Source organism: Gopherus flavomarginatus, chromosome 1 (assembly GCF_025201925.1).
Source record: "Gopherus flavomarginatus isolate rGopFla2 chromosome 1, rGopFla2.mat.asm, whole genome shotgun sequence".
NCBI lineage: Eukaryota > Metazoa > Chordata > Testudines > Testudinidae > Gopherus > Gopherus flavomarginatus.
Genome location: NC_066617.1, coordinates 30,264,956 through 30,282,814, shown reverse-complemented (window position 1 = coordinate 30,282,814; position 17,859 = coordinate 30,264,956). Strand labels below are relative to the sequence as shown.

Genomic DNA, 17,859 nt, shown 5'->3' with positions numbered 1-17,859 from the left:
TTGGTTCTTTATGAAACAACACAAGCCTTTACACAGATTTGCAATACTTAAAATGTGTATTTCTGCAGGCCTGACTTAATGACTAGTCTTTAGTTTATAAAAAAAACACCACCAAGAAGTTTTACAAATTTATTTGAAATAATATACAAGAATATAGTGTGCAAAAATCTTAGGGGCAACATCCTGTAGACATGTGTCATGAACAATTAATTTACAGTTGTGATTCTTAAAAAAGAAACATACTGCTTGTTTAGTAACATGAAAAGCCATGATTATAAAAGTTTACAGCAAAAGCAGCTGTAATTTTAATGTATCTGGCCTAATTTTAGACAGTTGGAGGAAAAAAGTAAAGTGCAAGTGTTGCACCTACGTAAGTGCAAAGTTTGCCCCCACCATAAAGATATCTTATGGCAAAATAAAATATAATCATAGAATATGTGGCAGAGGAGACAAAACACAAAGTTAAAAGTACAATGGTGACAATTATAATTTGCAATATTTTCTTGAGATAATACAATGCTATTAATTCATTTCATCCTGGCCCAGGCCATTATTTCCATTGGAAATAACAGCTCACAGTATTGTCAGCTGGTGCAAAAACATCACAGCGTGGATATAAATTTTATATGTGGCACCCCACTAGGCAACTCTCTTGCTACGGTACACTACGCTGTCCACTTACCACACAATCTGGTAGCTTGTTGGCATGGGGCAGACTGGGAGTTCATAGGTTGGTACTAATGCTTTTTGCCATTTCAGGAAATCCCAGCTCCCAGAATCATCATTAATTACATGGCTTGTGCAATACATATTAATCAGCATAGAAATCAATGTATAAACAGCTGTTACATATTTTAAAATTCCCCATTTTGTACATTTTTAAAAAATAAAACATTTATACACATCTCCTCTTCTTTTTCCTAATTTACTTAGCACCACAGGATATCCATTTCAAGCCTATATTACCTGATAGACATATATGAAGTCTGGAAGAAAAATAAGGCAATTTGGTTTAAAATGTTGATAGTTTTAGCTTACTGAATGCTCTATTGTAAAAAGCAAATCCTCACTCATGTGAAATCATTTTCTGACTTGATAATGCCAGTATTTTGTGGTCTCACAAATTCACAACAAATGGTAAGACCTTGATCTTCATAAATCTCTCCATCAAGTGTCAGCCGTTTTGTAAATATACTTAAGAACAGTAAAATTCTGATTTAATGTTGTTGTGAGCCCTGTAAAAACAGTAACAAAAGAGAAACTATGTTAGCAATTACAAATCAAAGAGAAATACAGATGCAGAGGTAATATGAGATGTGAAAAGGATTTATTTACAGAATGTACAGAAGTATTTGCATTTGCTGATCAAGGTGCATTCAAAAAATAACATGCTGATGTGGGTAGCTGCAAAATGAGCTAACTCTAACTCTGTCACTAGACTAACAAGTGAAGCCAAATAGTTATTTGGAGAGTTTCTTGAATCAGCTTGTTCGCTCTCTGAACCTCAAGCAAGGTGTAACAATTGCACAAATCACTAGCTACAGCTGCTTTGTCACAGGGGCAGTTCATCCTAGGTATTGCTATGATGTCCATCATCATTGCATCTACACATGCAAAAAGCATTAGCAGGAAAAATCTCAATACATAGAGGTGTGTTCAAGTTCTCCCCCTTGCTGAGGCCAACCCAAGACTGACTGAAACGTTGCTCTCAGTTCCATGCACAATCCATTTGTTTCAATTCAAATGCACAGGTGAAGCTGAGTTTAATCTGGTCCTCATGACTAGCATATGTACAACACTAAACTCTCTCTTACCAGCCCAGGGCTAGAATGGCACAGGCAGTCTTCCATTGTGATTCCCAAGACCACATTACTGGGAAAAATAGTTACTAAATAGAAGTCTTTAGTTAAACCATAATGGATTACTTCAAGCTTTAATAGAATTACATGAAGTTTTGTTACACAATTTCTAATTTTAATTCTGCCATTGTAGCTGCTAGAATGATAAATTGAACAGAAAGATACAAGCAGCCAGCCGGGTGATACCATCAGGGATTTGATGGTGCTTTGTGCAGCCCAGAGACTGAAGGCTCTATGTACAGTAGTAAGTGGAGAAGCAACCATGCTCTTGCAGCATTTCTGTCTAAGCCCTAAAGCAACACCTGCATATGCTCCTTAGAAAGCTGTCTCATTCACACTCTTAAAGTCGAAGTCCTTACAGACTCCATACTCTGAAAAAAACTTCTCACGTTTCAGACCAGTGGAATTCATGTGGTTTTTTTTTTAAGGAGTAACATGAGAGTGAGTGGCTTCCACCCAATACATAGTCACGTTGGCATCGGTTTTGAAACAGGCCAATTGCCCTGTCGTCAGTCAGAACAGCCTGTGACAGCAACTCTGCAATAGCAGGTTAAAGGCTATAGAGTAACAAAAGGAAAGTGGGGGCTAGTGCAACAAAGGAGAGCAGGAGGTCTACTATACTATATTACTATATACTGCAGAAAAAGAAAAACATGGCACTGTATGAACTTATTTGTAAACTATGTAATGCAGTCGAGCACTGCTTGACAAAACATACTGAATTTGTTCGTTTCCGTTTCCAACAGTCAGGATTTAAACGTTTTTGTTCTTCAGCCAAAGCCTTGGCTTCCAGCGTGTACATCCGTCTTTCTTCATTTTTCATTTTCTTCCACCTGTCACCAAGTATCACACTTATGGCTCTGCAAAATAAATGTTTACAGAATGGTCAAGGCAGGAATTTCTTATAAATCCCACAATATTCTTGTCTCTTGTAAAAGACTTTCATCAGAAAGAAAATGTTAGACATGAAAGCAAACAAGAACAATTTCCTCTTTGCAGTGTGTGAGCATATTTCTGACTGTCCTATGCCTCTCTGAATAGTCACAGGGAAGCCCTCCAGCTATTGTTAAACAGAGTAAGGCTACAAGGGCATATTTTGACATTTAGAAATAAGTTTGAACATCACATACTATAATCTAACAAAGTGGGAAAGTTAAGAGTCTGGTTGGTCACCATGCAGGCTATCACCCGTTATGTACAACCACACAATATTTACAAAATTGTTCTCTTTCACCTCATTTTATGGGATGATGATATGGCAGGGCTTGCTGAAAAGATGCTGCCGCATAATTAGGGTAGTGATTTTGCTATGACTGCAACCGAACAAAAGATTTTGTTTAATGAAAACGCACTAGAATGGGCTTCCCTGTGGTTGATGGGTTGACCTACTGCGTAGATGCATTCAGAGTTCCCCACTATTAGCCTGTGTGGGGAGGAGAAGCTCAGACTGTTGGGCTCTTGAACAAGTTCTAGGCTGGACAGCAGTATGGGACCATTTGTTATGACTCGCCCCTTGATTATTTCCTAAAGCTTAACGTGGAAAAAAAAACTTCTCTACCTTACACCTAATAGGCCCTATGCCCATTGGACATCTCCCCTCATTGTGCTATACTGCTTAACTGTTTGATGGTGATTAGCTGTTCATACAAAATACAATCCACAGCCCCACCATTTTAATAAATCCTCTTTAAATTACAGAGAAAGTTTTATTAGTGATTCATGAAAACAAGGGATAGGGGATATTCCCCCTCAAATTACCAATGATACACACATTGTCAGTAAAAAGGCTCACAGTAAACTGTGCAATTTACCGGCTCCCTAATCAAATCGGGTAAAGCACAGCAACATCAAGCACTTCTGGGTAGTTTTACATATGTCTGTTCAGAGGTAGTTCGTTCTGCTCCACACCAACTAGGAGACAAACTAATTCTGAAAGGTTCTACCACAGCCAGAATCCTATGGGTTACGCAGCACCCAGGGACCAAAATGGAAGTGCAATTTAATCTCTAAGCCTGTATTGTGAGATGCTTTGAAGACGCCTGAGACCAAAGGCTCATACGTTAAACTGTCTTTGGTAAATCCACACAGGGTAGGTCAATTTGTGTCTTTCAATGATAGGGTTCATGTTTCTGAGTTAAGTTATCATGGCTAGTTCTACTAGTACATGCACTAGTTTAGCTGGAAGGTTTCATAAATATCTGTTTCAAGATATGGTCCAATGGCCCCAAAAGCTGCCCCTCTCAGACAGGCACTATTTAGTACTGGTACATCATCAAGTGCTGTGGAGTGAGAACACGGTGACTCAGCTAAATGAAGAATTTGTTAAAGGGTGTCACCTCAAGCCACTGGGCTTCCAACTATAGATACTGAAGATCTAAATATGCCCCAGTGTATGGGAAGCATGCTACAGAAGCTCACTTTAATTAGGGCAAATGGAGATCGCTGAACCAGTTATTATATATACCTCAGCCAGACAGAGTTCAAGGAACTAAACCGCAGTTTAAAAAAAAATGTTATTTCTTGTTTCAAATACTGCCCTCTCCTGCTGCTGAGGCTGGAAAACTGATTTACAAATAGTAACCTTGTCATTAAATATAGGTCTAGCTATTAGCCGATGGGAAAAGGGTCAGACCTTCCATTTACCGTGCAAAGGCATGAAAATGTGCATGTGTGAGCAGTCTGACCCTACCCATGCTGTTTCTGGTCATTTTATTAAACTGGATGAAACTGCTGCTTACACATATTTAACAACCCAGGCATGACTACTGAATATTAATATTCAATAACATTATATGATTATTACTTGCTTATAGCTTTGGTCTAGGTATACTTGGTCCAGCCTTAGCATGGGGGGACAGGGGACAGTTTAGCTGACTTCTGAGGGGACCTGCCACCTCTACGTTTCTCATTTTAGTACTTTACCACATTTCTCTAAACCAGGGGTCAGCAACCTATGGCACACATGCCAAAGGTGGCACACAAGCCGATTTTTGATGGCATGCGCTGCTCTGGGGTTCAGAGGGCTGCTGCCCTGTTGCCAGCCGGGGTCCTGGCCACCAGCCCCCCTCAGCCCACTGCCAGCCTGGGGTTCTGCTCACCGAGGCCAGCAGGAGGCTGAGCAGGGCCAGCGGCTGAGACCCCAACTGGCAAGGGGCTGGCAGCTGGAACCCCAGATTGGCAGCAGGCTGAGTGCTACTGGCACCCCAGACTGGCAGCAGACTGAGCCACTCAGTCCCCCCGCCAGCCCTGCTCAGCCTGCCACCGGCCCACTCAGCCCACTGGCAGTTGAGTAAATGGAACCCCAGAGCGGCAGCGGGCTGAGCAGGACCAGCAGCTGGACCCCAGACCGGCAGTGGGCTGAGCGGGGTTGGTGGCTGGAACCCCGGACAATGATACCAGGGAAGGATCACACTAAATTGATAAGATCTGCATTTTAATTGTATTTTAAATGAAGCTTGTTAAATATTTTTAAAACCTTACTGACTTTAAACACAACAATGGTTTATTTATATAATATATATATAGAGAGAGAGAGAGAGAGAGACCTTCTACAAATGTTAAGGCACGGGAAACCTTAAATTACAGTGAATTTTACAAACCACTTCTGAAAGGTTGCTGACCCCCTGCTCTAAACCAAAGGTTACTGGTATAATGACTATTGGTTTGTCTCTGGTAGTTACACAGCAAGGAGTTATAAACTTGTTAAACCTTCCTAAATGTGTAGGGGACAGGCTGGTAAAACACTCTCATGCCCAAGACACTTGATATCTCCAAGAGACAAAGCTGCGCACACAGGTATTGAACCTATATGGTTTTGGAGCTTCAGCAGTCTGGTGGAAAAGAGCAAGCTTCACGTGGAAGAGGCAATGGAGCCTGGCTGCTCACCAACCAGTACTACTGAGATTGATGAAAAGCCTGGCTAGTAAAGTCTATGGCCTTGTAAGCCTCTTCTAAATTTCCTTTATGGACAGCAGTAATTCAGGCAAAAACCTGTCCAATTACATCCCTCACTAGACTGCCCCTCCCCCCAACCTGTGTTCCCTCACTCATGTTTTTAGGGTACCTCAAAAAGCATCTGCTGTCCTTTTCAAGTGCTAGTAAGGCATCTGATTACGTAATCAAACAGCTATGGTTACTTATGATGAATTAAGAAGAGGAAGTATCAGAGGGGTAGCCGTGTTAGTCTGGATCTGTAAAAAGTGACCAAGAGTCCTGTAGCACCTTATAGACAAACAGACGTTTTGGAGCATAAGCTTTCGTGGGTCTGACAAAGTGGGTATTCACCCACGAAAGCTCACGCTCCAAAACATCTCTTAGTCTATAAGGTGCCACAGGACTCTTTGCTGCTTTTTAAGCAGAGGAAGGAATTATTACAGGTTCTAGCCCTTGTAAAGTCTGCACTAAACAAGCCATTAAATTTGCTTCTGCTACACATTTAAAGTGATCTGAGCCTAGGTATCTCTTGGTATCAATTATACTAAAGACATGGGGCTGTATTTCAGATATGTTCCACTTTAAAAACTTACATGTCATTCAAAAATTATTTAAATATGTTTGCATACAGGATAAAGTCTACTTATGGATACATGGCAATGAACCCATGGTGGTTGTCAAGCTTACTGAGGTCTGAAACACCTAAAGCATCACCTTAAATCAGGTTTGGATTGGGAGCATTCTGCTCAAGCCTTAGACTGAAATGGATGTTGCCCTATATACTGGGGTTTTCACAGATCACTATTTCATTAGCCTGGGGCTAGAGGCACAAAGGGGCTTAGGTGTCTAAGTGCCCCTTTAGGTGCCTACATTCTAGGATCAGGCCCCATAGGTATTCACAAACCACCCTGCTCAGCTTCTGCCAAACCTTGTATGCACTAATCATACTTGGCACATAAGGTTTTGCAGTAAAAGCTGGCTGTTTCTGCCTCTGAGCGTGTGCACTGCTGCCTTGCTCTAGGCAGCCAGACACCTACACCCAGTGTGATCCATGAACCAGGGACTGGTATATGTTCCTTGGCCTAATGCAACTGTGAAGCAGGAGGCAGAGGAGCTCCCTCATAACTTTTAGCCCAGTGATTAGGGTACTGAGCTGGGAAACTGTGGTTCAAATCCACACCTCCTGAGGGAGAAGAGATTTGAACAGGTATCTGCCACTTGTCAGGTGACCGACCTAACCCCTGGACTATGGGATATTTGGATGGTGGCTTCCCTCGATTTCTCCTGTTGAAGGTGTTCCATTGTTAGATTAACTAATTAAAGTGTCATTGTGCCAGAGCGCGTGCACGAACACATAAGAATGACTCCAGCCTGTTGGTTAGAGCAACCACCTAAGATGTGGGAGACTCAGCTTTTAGTCCTTTTGATCCTATGACTCTTTAATTACCCTGAGCCCTGGCCTACAAGTTATGAGAGAGCTCCTCCCTGCTTCCCCTGGGGCAGCTTGCAAAAAGAGCATAGGTGCCTAACTCCAATAAAAGCTTTGCAACTAAGGGTTTGGCTACACTTGCAGCTGTACAGTGCTGGTAGTTAAAGCTGTCTTTGTACAGTTGTGTAGGGAAAGCACTGCAGTGTGGCCACACTGACAGCTACCAGCGCTGCAGTGTGGCCACATTTGCAGCATTTGCAGTGGTGTTGGGAGTGGTGCATTATGGGCAGCTATCCCAGCGTTCAAGTGGCTGCAATGTGCTTTTCAAAACGGGGGTGGGGTAGAGTGTGACAGGAAGCGTGGGGGAGACAGAGAGAGTGGATTTTTGGAGCTGACACTGTATCAGCTCCCTGCCTTGCAAGTTCTAAGGACTGGAAGATACACAGCATCAACCTTCAATCATTTTAAAAGTTTCGACCCCTTCCCCCACCTCTCTCTCATTCACTAAATGCAAATAGCCTTCAGACCAGATAAGCAGCTGCTCCAAAACAGATCCCCCTCTCCCCCGCTCCGGGCTGCTTCTCTCCTCAAGCAAACGCTAGCTGTGGACATTCCAAAGGAATCCCCCTGCCTGCCTCTGCTGGAGCAAACAGTAGCTGTGTTTGTTTTTTAGATAAGCAGCTCCGGGAGCCCTGAGTTGACAACTAAACAAAGAGTGTTATCATTACTTAAAAAGCATTATAGGAATGTTCCGGAGGTCAGTTACAGCACAGTAAGATTAATCACTGTTTACACTGGCACCCCAGGGCTGCAAGAGCAGTGCTATAGTCGTTATTCCCCAGGTTGAGGTGGAGTACAGCCAGCGCTGTAGCCAGGGAGATACAGCGCTGTATGGGCCTTGCCAGTGTGGATGAGGAGTAAGTTACAGCGCTGTAAAGCCACCACCGGCGCTGTAACTCTCCAGTGCAGCCAAGCCCTAAGAATCCCAAGCAGAAGGAGGCACCTCCCTCCAGCTTGAAGTCAGGCAGAAACACTCCTCTTCTATTGGCTACATTGGGCAGGGGGCCAATTAGTGCACTGGCTTTTGTGAATCCTATTTAAGGCAGCTAGCTTCCGCCATTCATTCTATAGGAAACCTCAGCACCTAACTCAAGCTTTGTGAATCTCATTGATTTTCTAAGTGCCTAAAAATTAGGTGTTGAGACACTGAGCATCCCAGTGCCTAAGCTCCTTGATGAATCTAACCTTTGATGGGTTGGATACATTGTGTTCCCTTCCCCACCCCCAAAAAGGTAACCCAGGCCTTGGCTACACTGGCGCGTTACAGCGCTGCAACTTTCTCGCTCAGGGATGTGAAAAAAACACCCTCCTGAGCACTGCAAGATACAGCGCTGTAAAGCGCCAGTGTAAACAGTGCTGCAGCACGGCTCCCAGAGCTGCAAGTTAATTCCCATGAGAAGGTGGAGTACATGCAGCGCTGGGTGAGCTCTCTCCCAGTGCTGGCGCTGTGACCACACTTGATACTTCAAAGCGGTGCCGCGGCAGCGCTCCCACAGCAGCGCTTTGAAGTTTCGAGTGTAGCCAAGTCCCCAGTCTGGAATGCCAGTTCACATATGCTATTTAATATGTGTAAGCAAAACAAACAAACAAAAATGGCATAGCTGTTATTGCAATGGAAGGTCAGAACCTGAGTTTACAAATTAATGATTATGCTGTAATTAAACATTGTGCCGCATCGGTCACTAGCTTTGGGTTTATCAATTCTACAAACTTGTGACCAGCAAAACAGCCTTTTAGACATATCTAAAAGGCTGTTTTGCTGGTCACAAGTTTGTAGAATTGATAAACCCAAAGCTAGTGACCGATGCGGCACTATGTTTTTTTAAAAGACAAAGCATATACGTATTCCCATGCACTGCATTTCCCACCGAGGCCCTAAGTGTTTCATTCCAGAATGTCAGTTACTTGTTAATCTTCAGTTATTTTTCTCAGCCTAAATTTACATATGGAAATGTTAAAACTTCCTTGGAATTCACCCAACTGCAGCTCCAGCTTGCTCCATTTGAAATCAGTATTTTAAATGAAACTATATTATGTTTTAATTGGCTATTTTGATTTCTCAGTGATAGTTATAGTGAATCTGAAGACAGACACATTTGCAAAGATGCATCATTGAAGTGACTCTATCCCATTATGGAACTCTATGATATGGCAGAGCAGAGGGATTTAAGGTTTGGGTTATTTGTGCTATGAGGTTTAATTTCTTAACTCTGGGTTTTTGCTAGGTTTAGTACTGTAATTTATAAGAAATGATTCTATTCTCATATAAAGGCAAAAAAATTCTTTTCAGAACTTGTACATAAAACCACAAACATTTTATAAATAATATGCACAAACATACCTATGTATGTATATAGATATAAAAACTTAAAACTTACATATTATTCATATCTGATATGTACAAACATTTATATATAATAGATATCTTTGTCTAGACATTTATTATATATAAACTCTGTGTGTGTGTGTGTGTGTGTGTGTGTGTGTGTGTGTGTGTGTGTGTGTGTGTGTGTGTGTATAAATAAATAAAATGTACACATATATCAAAATATAGACCCATTTAACCCTTCTTGCCAGGGATAGCTACATATTACTCACCACTAGATTTTTCAAGCTTTGTAACGTAAACAGAATGGCATAGGAACAGTTAAAACATTATTGCTTGGAACAATACTTAGAAACCCTAATCAAGGATCAGAGTCACACTGTTCTAGGTGATTTATAGACAGAGGCAAAAAGACAAACACTCCTTACCCCAAAGAGCTTACAATCTTATGTAAAGACACAATAAGAGACTGGGAGGCAAGATATAAAAACCCCCTTTCCCTGCCGTAACACAGAAAGGACAGCACAGTATTTTTTCCCCTGAACGAATCTTACCAAAATGTACAAAGTCTGTGTGCACTGCACACACACACAAACATTGCTCAAATGCTTCTGAGGGCAGGATAAAGTATACATAAAGCTACAATAAAAGTAGCTATTAAACCAGTTTCTGCCCTGACACTGGTTGTCAAGTTCATTGAGGTCTGAAGCCTCCTCTTAAGTTTGGCCTTATGTGAGCAGCTTTCAGTCTGTTTCTTGGAACAATACATACACATTTTATTTCACTTGTGAAACTTGATTTGCTATAAGTTTAAAAATGGGACTTGCAAACTTTGCTAGATCAATTATATGGTCAAAACTAAGAAGTTGAGTACCGTTACCTGTTATCTTTCCCTGGATACATCTGAGTATATTCAACTCTGTACTTTTTGGCAAAAAGCATGAAGGCATTCATTGGTCTTTTGCATTTGTTAGGAGAAGTGGCACTCATAGTACTTGCAGTCCCTGAGCTGTGGCTTTTGCCAGCTTTACTACACAAAGAACTGGAGGAAAGCTGCGATGATCCATCAGCCACACAGTTTTTACTGCATTCTGATCGCTCAAAGTCTTGACTACCCGATCCTCCACAAGATAAAGAAGCGCGCCGCTGACGAGCCATGCTGCTTAATACGTAAACTGCAGAAGAATCCATTGGTGTAAAATCATAACTAGAATGAAAAGATACATCACTTGATTAGGAAGTGAATCAATTAGAATGAAATTTACAGGTCCTACTTTTAAAACCTATGTTGGTGCCTGAACAATCCCTAATTAATTGTTCCACTGTTCATTTTTAGAGTTCTTGTGCTTCACCCAAAACGTACATCATCCAACTGTGATGTACTTGGCACAGAGATTAGTCAACAACTTTGGTAGATGCACCACAATGTAGTGGTGGGATGCAACTGTGCAAGATCTGTTGTTGTTTACTACTGGCTCCCCACTTGTACGCCAGTTGTAGTTCTGGTCTCATTTCACCTCCTTTTGGAGCTTCCTTTCATTTCTGCTTTGGACCTTAGTCCACCTTCTGTTTTTGTCTCTGTTAACGCTCAAGGCAGGTGATTGAACTCAAGGCCTGGTGTGCGATGGTTGCTGGCAGTGACAACTCATTTGCGGACCTTGAGTGAATAGCACATGGGAGAGTACAACCACTACTTCACCCACAAAGTGACTCAGAGCCCAAAGGCCAGAGAGGAAAAGTGGAGTCCAGGGGGCATCTGAGCCTTACCAGTGGGAGCCAATCCTGCAGAAACCAATAGGGCACCAAAGCTCACCACACGGTAATAAGGGCCAGGTCTGCTCTGGCAGCGTATGTAGGGCCTGGTAGCTTCCTCCCTGACTTTAGTGTTTCCTTCTGCCAGAGGCTGTCAGCAGACTCAGGCAAAGATCACTGCATCAGTTCACCTTTTCAAGTGACAACCATGACATCTAGAAACAATGGTTTTTAAATGACAGCTTAGATTCCTACATCACTAAATCAGCTTAAATTCCTACATGCCTTACTCAAACCCCAATGAAGAAGAATTAAGTTGAGGCTGCCAGTGGAACCCAGCAGAGATAGCTAAACGTATTTTGCACATCTATTCTATACAATTTACGGTGAGTGGCATCTGATTCTGGTTTCTCAAGTTGCAAGTGGGCAGAGTTCGGTTTGTGGACAAAATCTGGAAGAGCACTTTTTTCCTTCAATTTGAGCCCTAACTAAGCCCCATCAGTATTTATGTGAAGTTTTAGTATAGTATTTAAGATACATACATACTTTTGTATAATATATATTATGAAAGAGTCAGTAGTGACTTCATCGTTAAGGTTGTGTTGAAAATTGAACTTAAAGAAGGACTAAAGTCTATATAAGCATGTTACTCATTTACATTTTTATTATACACAATATGCTTCAGTGTATTTCATATTATGAAAAACAGAGCATCTCCATAAACCTTCCAGAAAAAACCTGTAGTTCATTTGTAATTTTTTATATTAACAGCAAATATAAAAAACACACTACTCACAGAGACTAACATTATAAACAATGTATTCAAAAACAACTGCTTTAGGCACACTTTTGTACTTATATAGCAACTTTCACTGAAAAATTAACACAGATACATGATTTAATTCAATTGATACAGTACATGATTTAATTCACAGATGATAATCTTCCACCCTCTAGTGGCAGAAGCGTGAGAATTCCACCATTAGAGATGAGGTGGGTGAGGTAATACCTTTTATTGGACCAAAAAAATTGTTTAGCATAAGTAGTTAACACATTTCAAGGACCATTCAAGGTGAAGTGGCCCGTTAGCACCCCTCAGTCACAGGGAAGAAAGGAAGGGGTGGAAGAGAAGCAGCTGGGGAAGGTTGTTAGTGGGTTACAGGTTGTTGTAATAAGCCATAAATCCAGTGTCTCTGTTCAGTCCATGATTTCTAGGTGTCGAGTGAAGTTATGGCTTTAAGCTCCCAGGCCTGTCTTTTGAAAGTGTTGGGCAGGTTTCCTTTGAGGATGAGGAACAAGAGGCCAGCTATAAAGTGATCATTTTGTGAAAAGTGTTCACCCACAAGTGATGAGGTGTTTTTGTCTTTTATCCTTTTCCTGTGTGAGTTAATTCAAGAGTGTAGTGACTGTCTGCTTTCACTCACATAGTTACTATTGGAGCATTTAGGGTGTTAACTACTTATGCTAAACAATCTGTTCCACCTTGTATTTAGCAGTGACACTCTGAGTTCCTTTCCCAGGCCTGAAGAAGAGATCTGAGTAAGCTTGACTCTCACTAATAGAAGTTGGCCCAGTAAAAGGTATTACCTCAACCACCTTTCACTCTAATATCCAGGGACAAACATGGCTACATCACCCCTGCATAATTCCATCATGTTTCATGATGCTCTTAACTGCTTATGTGACATTCAAGTGCTAAGGCCTTTAGCTGATCATAGCTGGGGAAAATATGAATGACTAAAATACAGTGTTCCTATGCTCTTAAAAAAAGAGGTACCATTCAATTATCACTCTAAAATACCAGCTTGTACCACAAAACTGAATTTAAAATGTGCATAATCCATAAACCCCAATAGTTTTATTTTTAAAATTGAATTGGGCATTTCCATCACCTGCCTGTACTTCCTGGTTGAGATACAGGCTGGAAGTGCTGTTCTGAACAGAAGATCAAAGTAGCATCAGACAAATACCCTGTGGCTCGCTTGTCTACAGAGGGGATTTCTTCTCTCCCTTCAGTGCTCTGGGATGGAGAATAGTCATTGTCCAAAATCTGCTTGGAAGAGTAAAGAACTGCAAAAGGGGGAGACGGTGGGGTAAGCTGCTGACAGCCTAGCTTGTCAGCTCAAAGAGAGACAGAGAAATGTGGAAAGGAGCTTTTTGTCTCCCAGTGATCCTGCTCCTTTCCCCACCTTCCCGCTCCCAGGACAGCTTGAGCCTGGAGTGTTTTGTTTTTAACTTTCTCTGCTCTGCTGCCCGCAGCTGTTGCCTCATGATCTCTTCACTGCTTTACTCCTTTTGCCCAAAGAACTAGATAGGGCCTGATAAGTGTCCAGACAGGGAACAGGCATTTTTTTTATTTTTCCTTCATCCCCAGCAACCTTGATGCTCTTTCAGTAGCGGTTTTAGTCCAAAAAATGGAACAGGAAACTTTAGTAGTACCAATAAAGAAACTGAAAGTTCAAAGTGATCACTGGACCATAATCTGCTGCTGAAAGGGAAGCTGCTGGGGTAATGGGGATAAAGATGGGGTTCAAATCAGCTAGAGAATCTAGGAAGAAAGAAGTATGGGAAAATCAGTTTGATCAAAACTATTTTTTCCCTCTTCCTTCTCTGCAGAATCCTCAAAAAACTGATTAGACAACATTTAAAATAAAGGAACCATATTCCAGGAACGATAAAGCCGTGTCATATTGGTTGGTTCTCTGGTTACTGGTGAACTGCTCGGATGGCTAAAGACAGTGGGATGTATATGAAGCATATGCCAATAGCCAACTAATTCACCTTGTAATGGCAAATAGGTTATCCAGCCCACGCTACTCCCCCACCCAATGTATGACTATTCCATACAGTATATTTTCTAGTGCTTTATCTGGTCTAGTTTGAAATGTCCTAAGCAATGGGTCTACCACCACTTTCTTTGTGAGACTATTCCATAGACTAACAGATTTCACCATCGGAAAGGTTTTCTGACATTTTGCCTGAAGTCTTATTCTATTTATACCCTCTTGTACCATCATAAATAATTCCTCTCCCTCCTGGGAGCACATCTTTCACATACTGGTAGATTTACATGCCCACAAAGTTAATGCAACTTTTCTTCTGCATAAAAATGTCACAGAAAAGCAATGACGCCATTTTATCCAGAAGTTACCTTTTAAATGTATCAAAAACACCTGAATCATCAAAGTTAATGGCATCGGGGTGTCCTGGAGGTAGACACATATCTCCAATATGCATTTCACAGCATGGAATGCCATGCTGAACCACAGTCAAGCTTGGATAGAAAGAAGACCAACCTGCAGGGGTAAAGAATTAAATTAGACAAATAACCTAGTGAGGGCTAGCTCTGATGTCTTGGCAGAGATCAATCACTGCCAATCCCACCTGGCAGAGAGCACAAAAGAAAATATGGGTTTCCCAAAAATGCATTTCAAATATTAGTCCAGATAAAGTTTTTATTTACCTGTTTCCCCAAAAGCAAAATTAGAAACTTCTGCTTGTGTAATTACTGATGTAGTATCAGAGGGGTAGCTGTGTTAGTCTGGATATGTAAAAGCAGCAAAGATCCTGTGGCATTTTATTGATTAACAGATGTACTGGAGCATGAGCTTTCGTGCTCATTTTTACCTCGTTTACAAGCTTTTTATCCAAGCAAAAAAAGAACAGAAAACCAAACCACATAACCATTTTACCAACTTTAAGGGCATGGCTACACTTGCAGATACAGAGTGCTGTGAGTTAAACCAGCCCACGGACAGCGCAGTAGGGAATGCGCTGCAGTGTGTCCACACTGTCAGATTCAAGCACACTGGCATGGCCACATTACCAGCTCAAGCAATGCCATAGAGAGCAATGCATTGTGGTAGCTATCCCAGCATGCAATTGGCTGCAACATGCTTTTCAAATAGGGGGGTAGGGTGGAGTGTGACAGAAGGTGTGTTGTGTGTGTATGTGGGGGGAGAGAGTGAGTTACTGAGGGGCTGAGAGCACGTCAGCATGCTGTCTTGTAAGTTCAGACAGCAGCAACCCCTCCCTCCCCTGCCTCTCTCTCTCTCTCTCACTGACAGCAAGCAGCATTCCACACTAATGGTTGCTTTGTCCCGGATCAGATAAGCATGCTGGCTGTCAGAAAAGGAGCTTTGAAAGGGCATATCCACATTCCTGCAGCCAATTCCAAAACAATGACAAGAGTGGCCACAGGACTTAAGGGGATTATGGGACGTTTCCCAAGGCCAATCATAGCGCAATAAGGCAACACCTCGTTCACACTAACGCTGGGGCGTTTCAGCTGAAGCGCAGCAAGCATTATGCTTCTTGTGGAGGTGAATTACCAGCAGCACTCCAGCTGCAGAGTCGCAGCAAGCATTATGCTTCTTGTGGAGGTGAATTACCAGGAGCACTCCAGCTGCAGAGTCGCAGCAAGCATTATGCTTCTTGTGGAGGTGAATAACCAGCAGCACTCCAGCTGCAGAGTCGCAGCAAGCATTATGCTTCTTGTGGAGGTGAATTACCAGGAGCACTCCAGCTGCAGAGTCGCAGCAAGCATTATGCTTCTTGTGGAGGTGAATTACCAGCAGCACTCCAGCTGCAGAGTCCAGGTGCTCTAAGTGCCTTGTCAGTGTGGACGGGTCGTGAGTTACTGCATCTGGGGCTGCTTTAATGCGCTCTAACTTGCAAGTGTAGCCAAGCCCTAAGTGTCACATTTAGATATAGGAAGCGTAAGTAGCCTCCATTATTCGCTCTCTCTCTTTTTTGCCTTTTCTGTGCTCTCTATCGTATTTGCTAAACCTTTCAAAAAGAGACAACACATACAACATTTCTACCAACTTTATTGTTCAAATTCCGGGGTTTCTTTCAAGCAGATTTAGAGAAACATGAATGGGGAATACTTCTGCTTTCAACTACTGCAGGAGATGGTTATGAGATTTACAGATATTGTCTTAGAAGAATTTATTACATAACTCCTGAGAGTTTTGCTGTACACATACAATATTTTCCTACCTTTATTTTTAACATAAAATGGGTGATCCAATCTGCACTCTACGGTGAGCAAGCCATCTTCCACTGTACCAGGATCAAATGTCAACTTCAATACTGACTCACCAAATGAAATACTTTCTTCGTGAGATATCAACTTCAAACCATCAGAACCATAGTCCTAGAAACACACATATACCTCATATTTTTCAGAAAAATTTAATACTGTGGATACTGCAAATATATCAGTTTTCTGGCACACTGAAAAATACCAGCATTCAAAGGGTTAGAAGAACCCCACAAATTAATAAGAGATTATGCAACATTCAGAACACAGCTATAGGTACTCTTTTCAGTTGTTTTATGTTCGGGTGCTCAGACACTATAGTGGACAGATTCAATATGCATCTTTTAGAAGAAATGGTTACCTACTGTGGTACTTCGAGATGTGATGAAGCCATGTATTCCACTCAGGTGTGTGCGCGCACAGCGCACCAGAGCCAGAGAATTTTGCCTAGCAGTACCCATTGTCACAACCCAATGGCCCCCTCCCCTTAGGGAATCCCCTAGGAAGGTAGATCAACATTGTATGTTGCTAATGCTGTTGCAAGCATCACAAAGCATTTTGGGGAGAGTTAAAGGGTGTGAGTGGAGAGTGGAAGATTCCTTTGCAGGAGTACAAGAGGCCAAGAGAGGGGGAGAAGAAAGAAGAATGCAGAGAACAGGTTAACTCAACACTGCAGCTAGCAATCTCAGTCAAGAGAAGAAGCTGACTCCAGCCCAAGGTCAGCTGCTACCTGCCAAGACAGACGTGAGGGGGAAGTCCAAACCCCATCCGCCACCTTCCCCAGCCGTGAGAAAGGAAAGTTGTTGAACAAAATGCGGGGCCAGGAAAAGGAGCGAGACTGTGAAGACCAGCCAGGAACAAACAGAACTGTCTCATGGCCCTGAAACCGGTGTGTTTTGGGAAAAGTTGAAGAGACCACAGAAAGCCGGTTTGGACTGGCACAAAGAGCACCAGGAGCAGAGTTCCCCAAATGAACCCTCACCCCAAGGAGCCCAGGACTTAAAACCCTCCTGAGAGCTGAAGACACTCGGAGAGCACAACGGATCCTTGGATGACCTGGGCCTAGGACAGCACTCCCGTCTACCTTCCCAACCCCCTCTTCTTCTGATGTTACACCCAGACTTGGCCACTCTGGGTCGTGCATGTGTGAGTATGAGAGTGGGTTAAGGCTTGGGGCATTAACGCTTTCTATCTTCCCCTGAGTGACATGACAGCATTCTCAGCACTCTTTGCTGTTATTTTACTATTTTATCAATAAAGCTTTAAAATTTAGACATTTGGTGTGCCTCATCATCTCCTCCCCAAAAAAGATCCTTTGGCCCCAGCCTGATCAACTGTGGCCTCAGGCAGACTGGTAATGAAAAATCTGTCACACCATATTGGGGGTGGGGGCCCACTTACACCTCATGCTCATAGCTCCTCCCCTGGCTGTATGAGATGGCGCCACCTCGACCCC

General features: G+C 42.4%; 1 protein-coding gene across 2 annotated transcripts in view; it reads right to left on the bottom strand.

Annotated features, from left to right (window-relative positions):
* Positions 1 to 115: 115 nt before the first annotated feature.
* The window catches only part of HBP1 (HMG-box transcription factor 1), a 34,947-nt gene continuing 17,203 nt past the window's right edge, over positions 116 to 17,859 (bottom strand). For both annotated transcript variants that reach the window (XM_050925759.1, XM_050925769.1), the window contains exons 7-11: positions 16,361 to 16,517; positions 14,511 to 14,655; positions 10,488 to 10,814; positions 2,578 to 2,719; positions 116 to 1,235 (exon numbers count right to left, since the gene is read on the bottom strand). In XM_050925759.1, the coding sequence (XP_050781716.1) occupies positions 1,218 to 1,235; positions 2,578 to 2,719; positions 10,488 to 10,814; positions 14,511 to 14,655; positions 16,361 to 16,517 (789 nt within the window). In that variant the 3' untranslated portion in view covers positions 116 to 1,217. The remainder of the gene's footprint in view (positions 1,236 to 2,577; positions 2,720 to 10,487; positions 10,815 to 14,510; positions 14,656 to 16,360; positions 16,518 to 17,859) is intronic.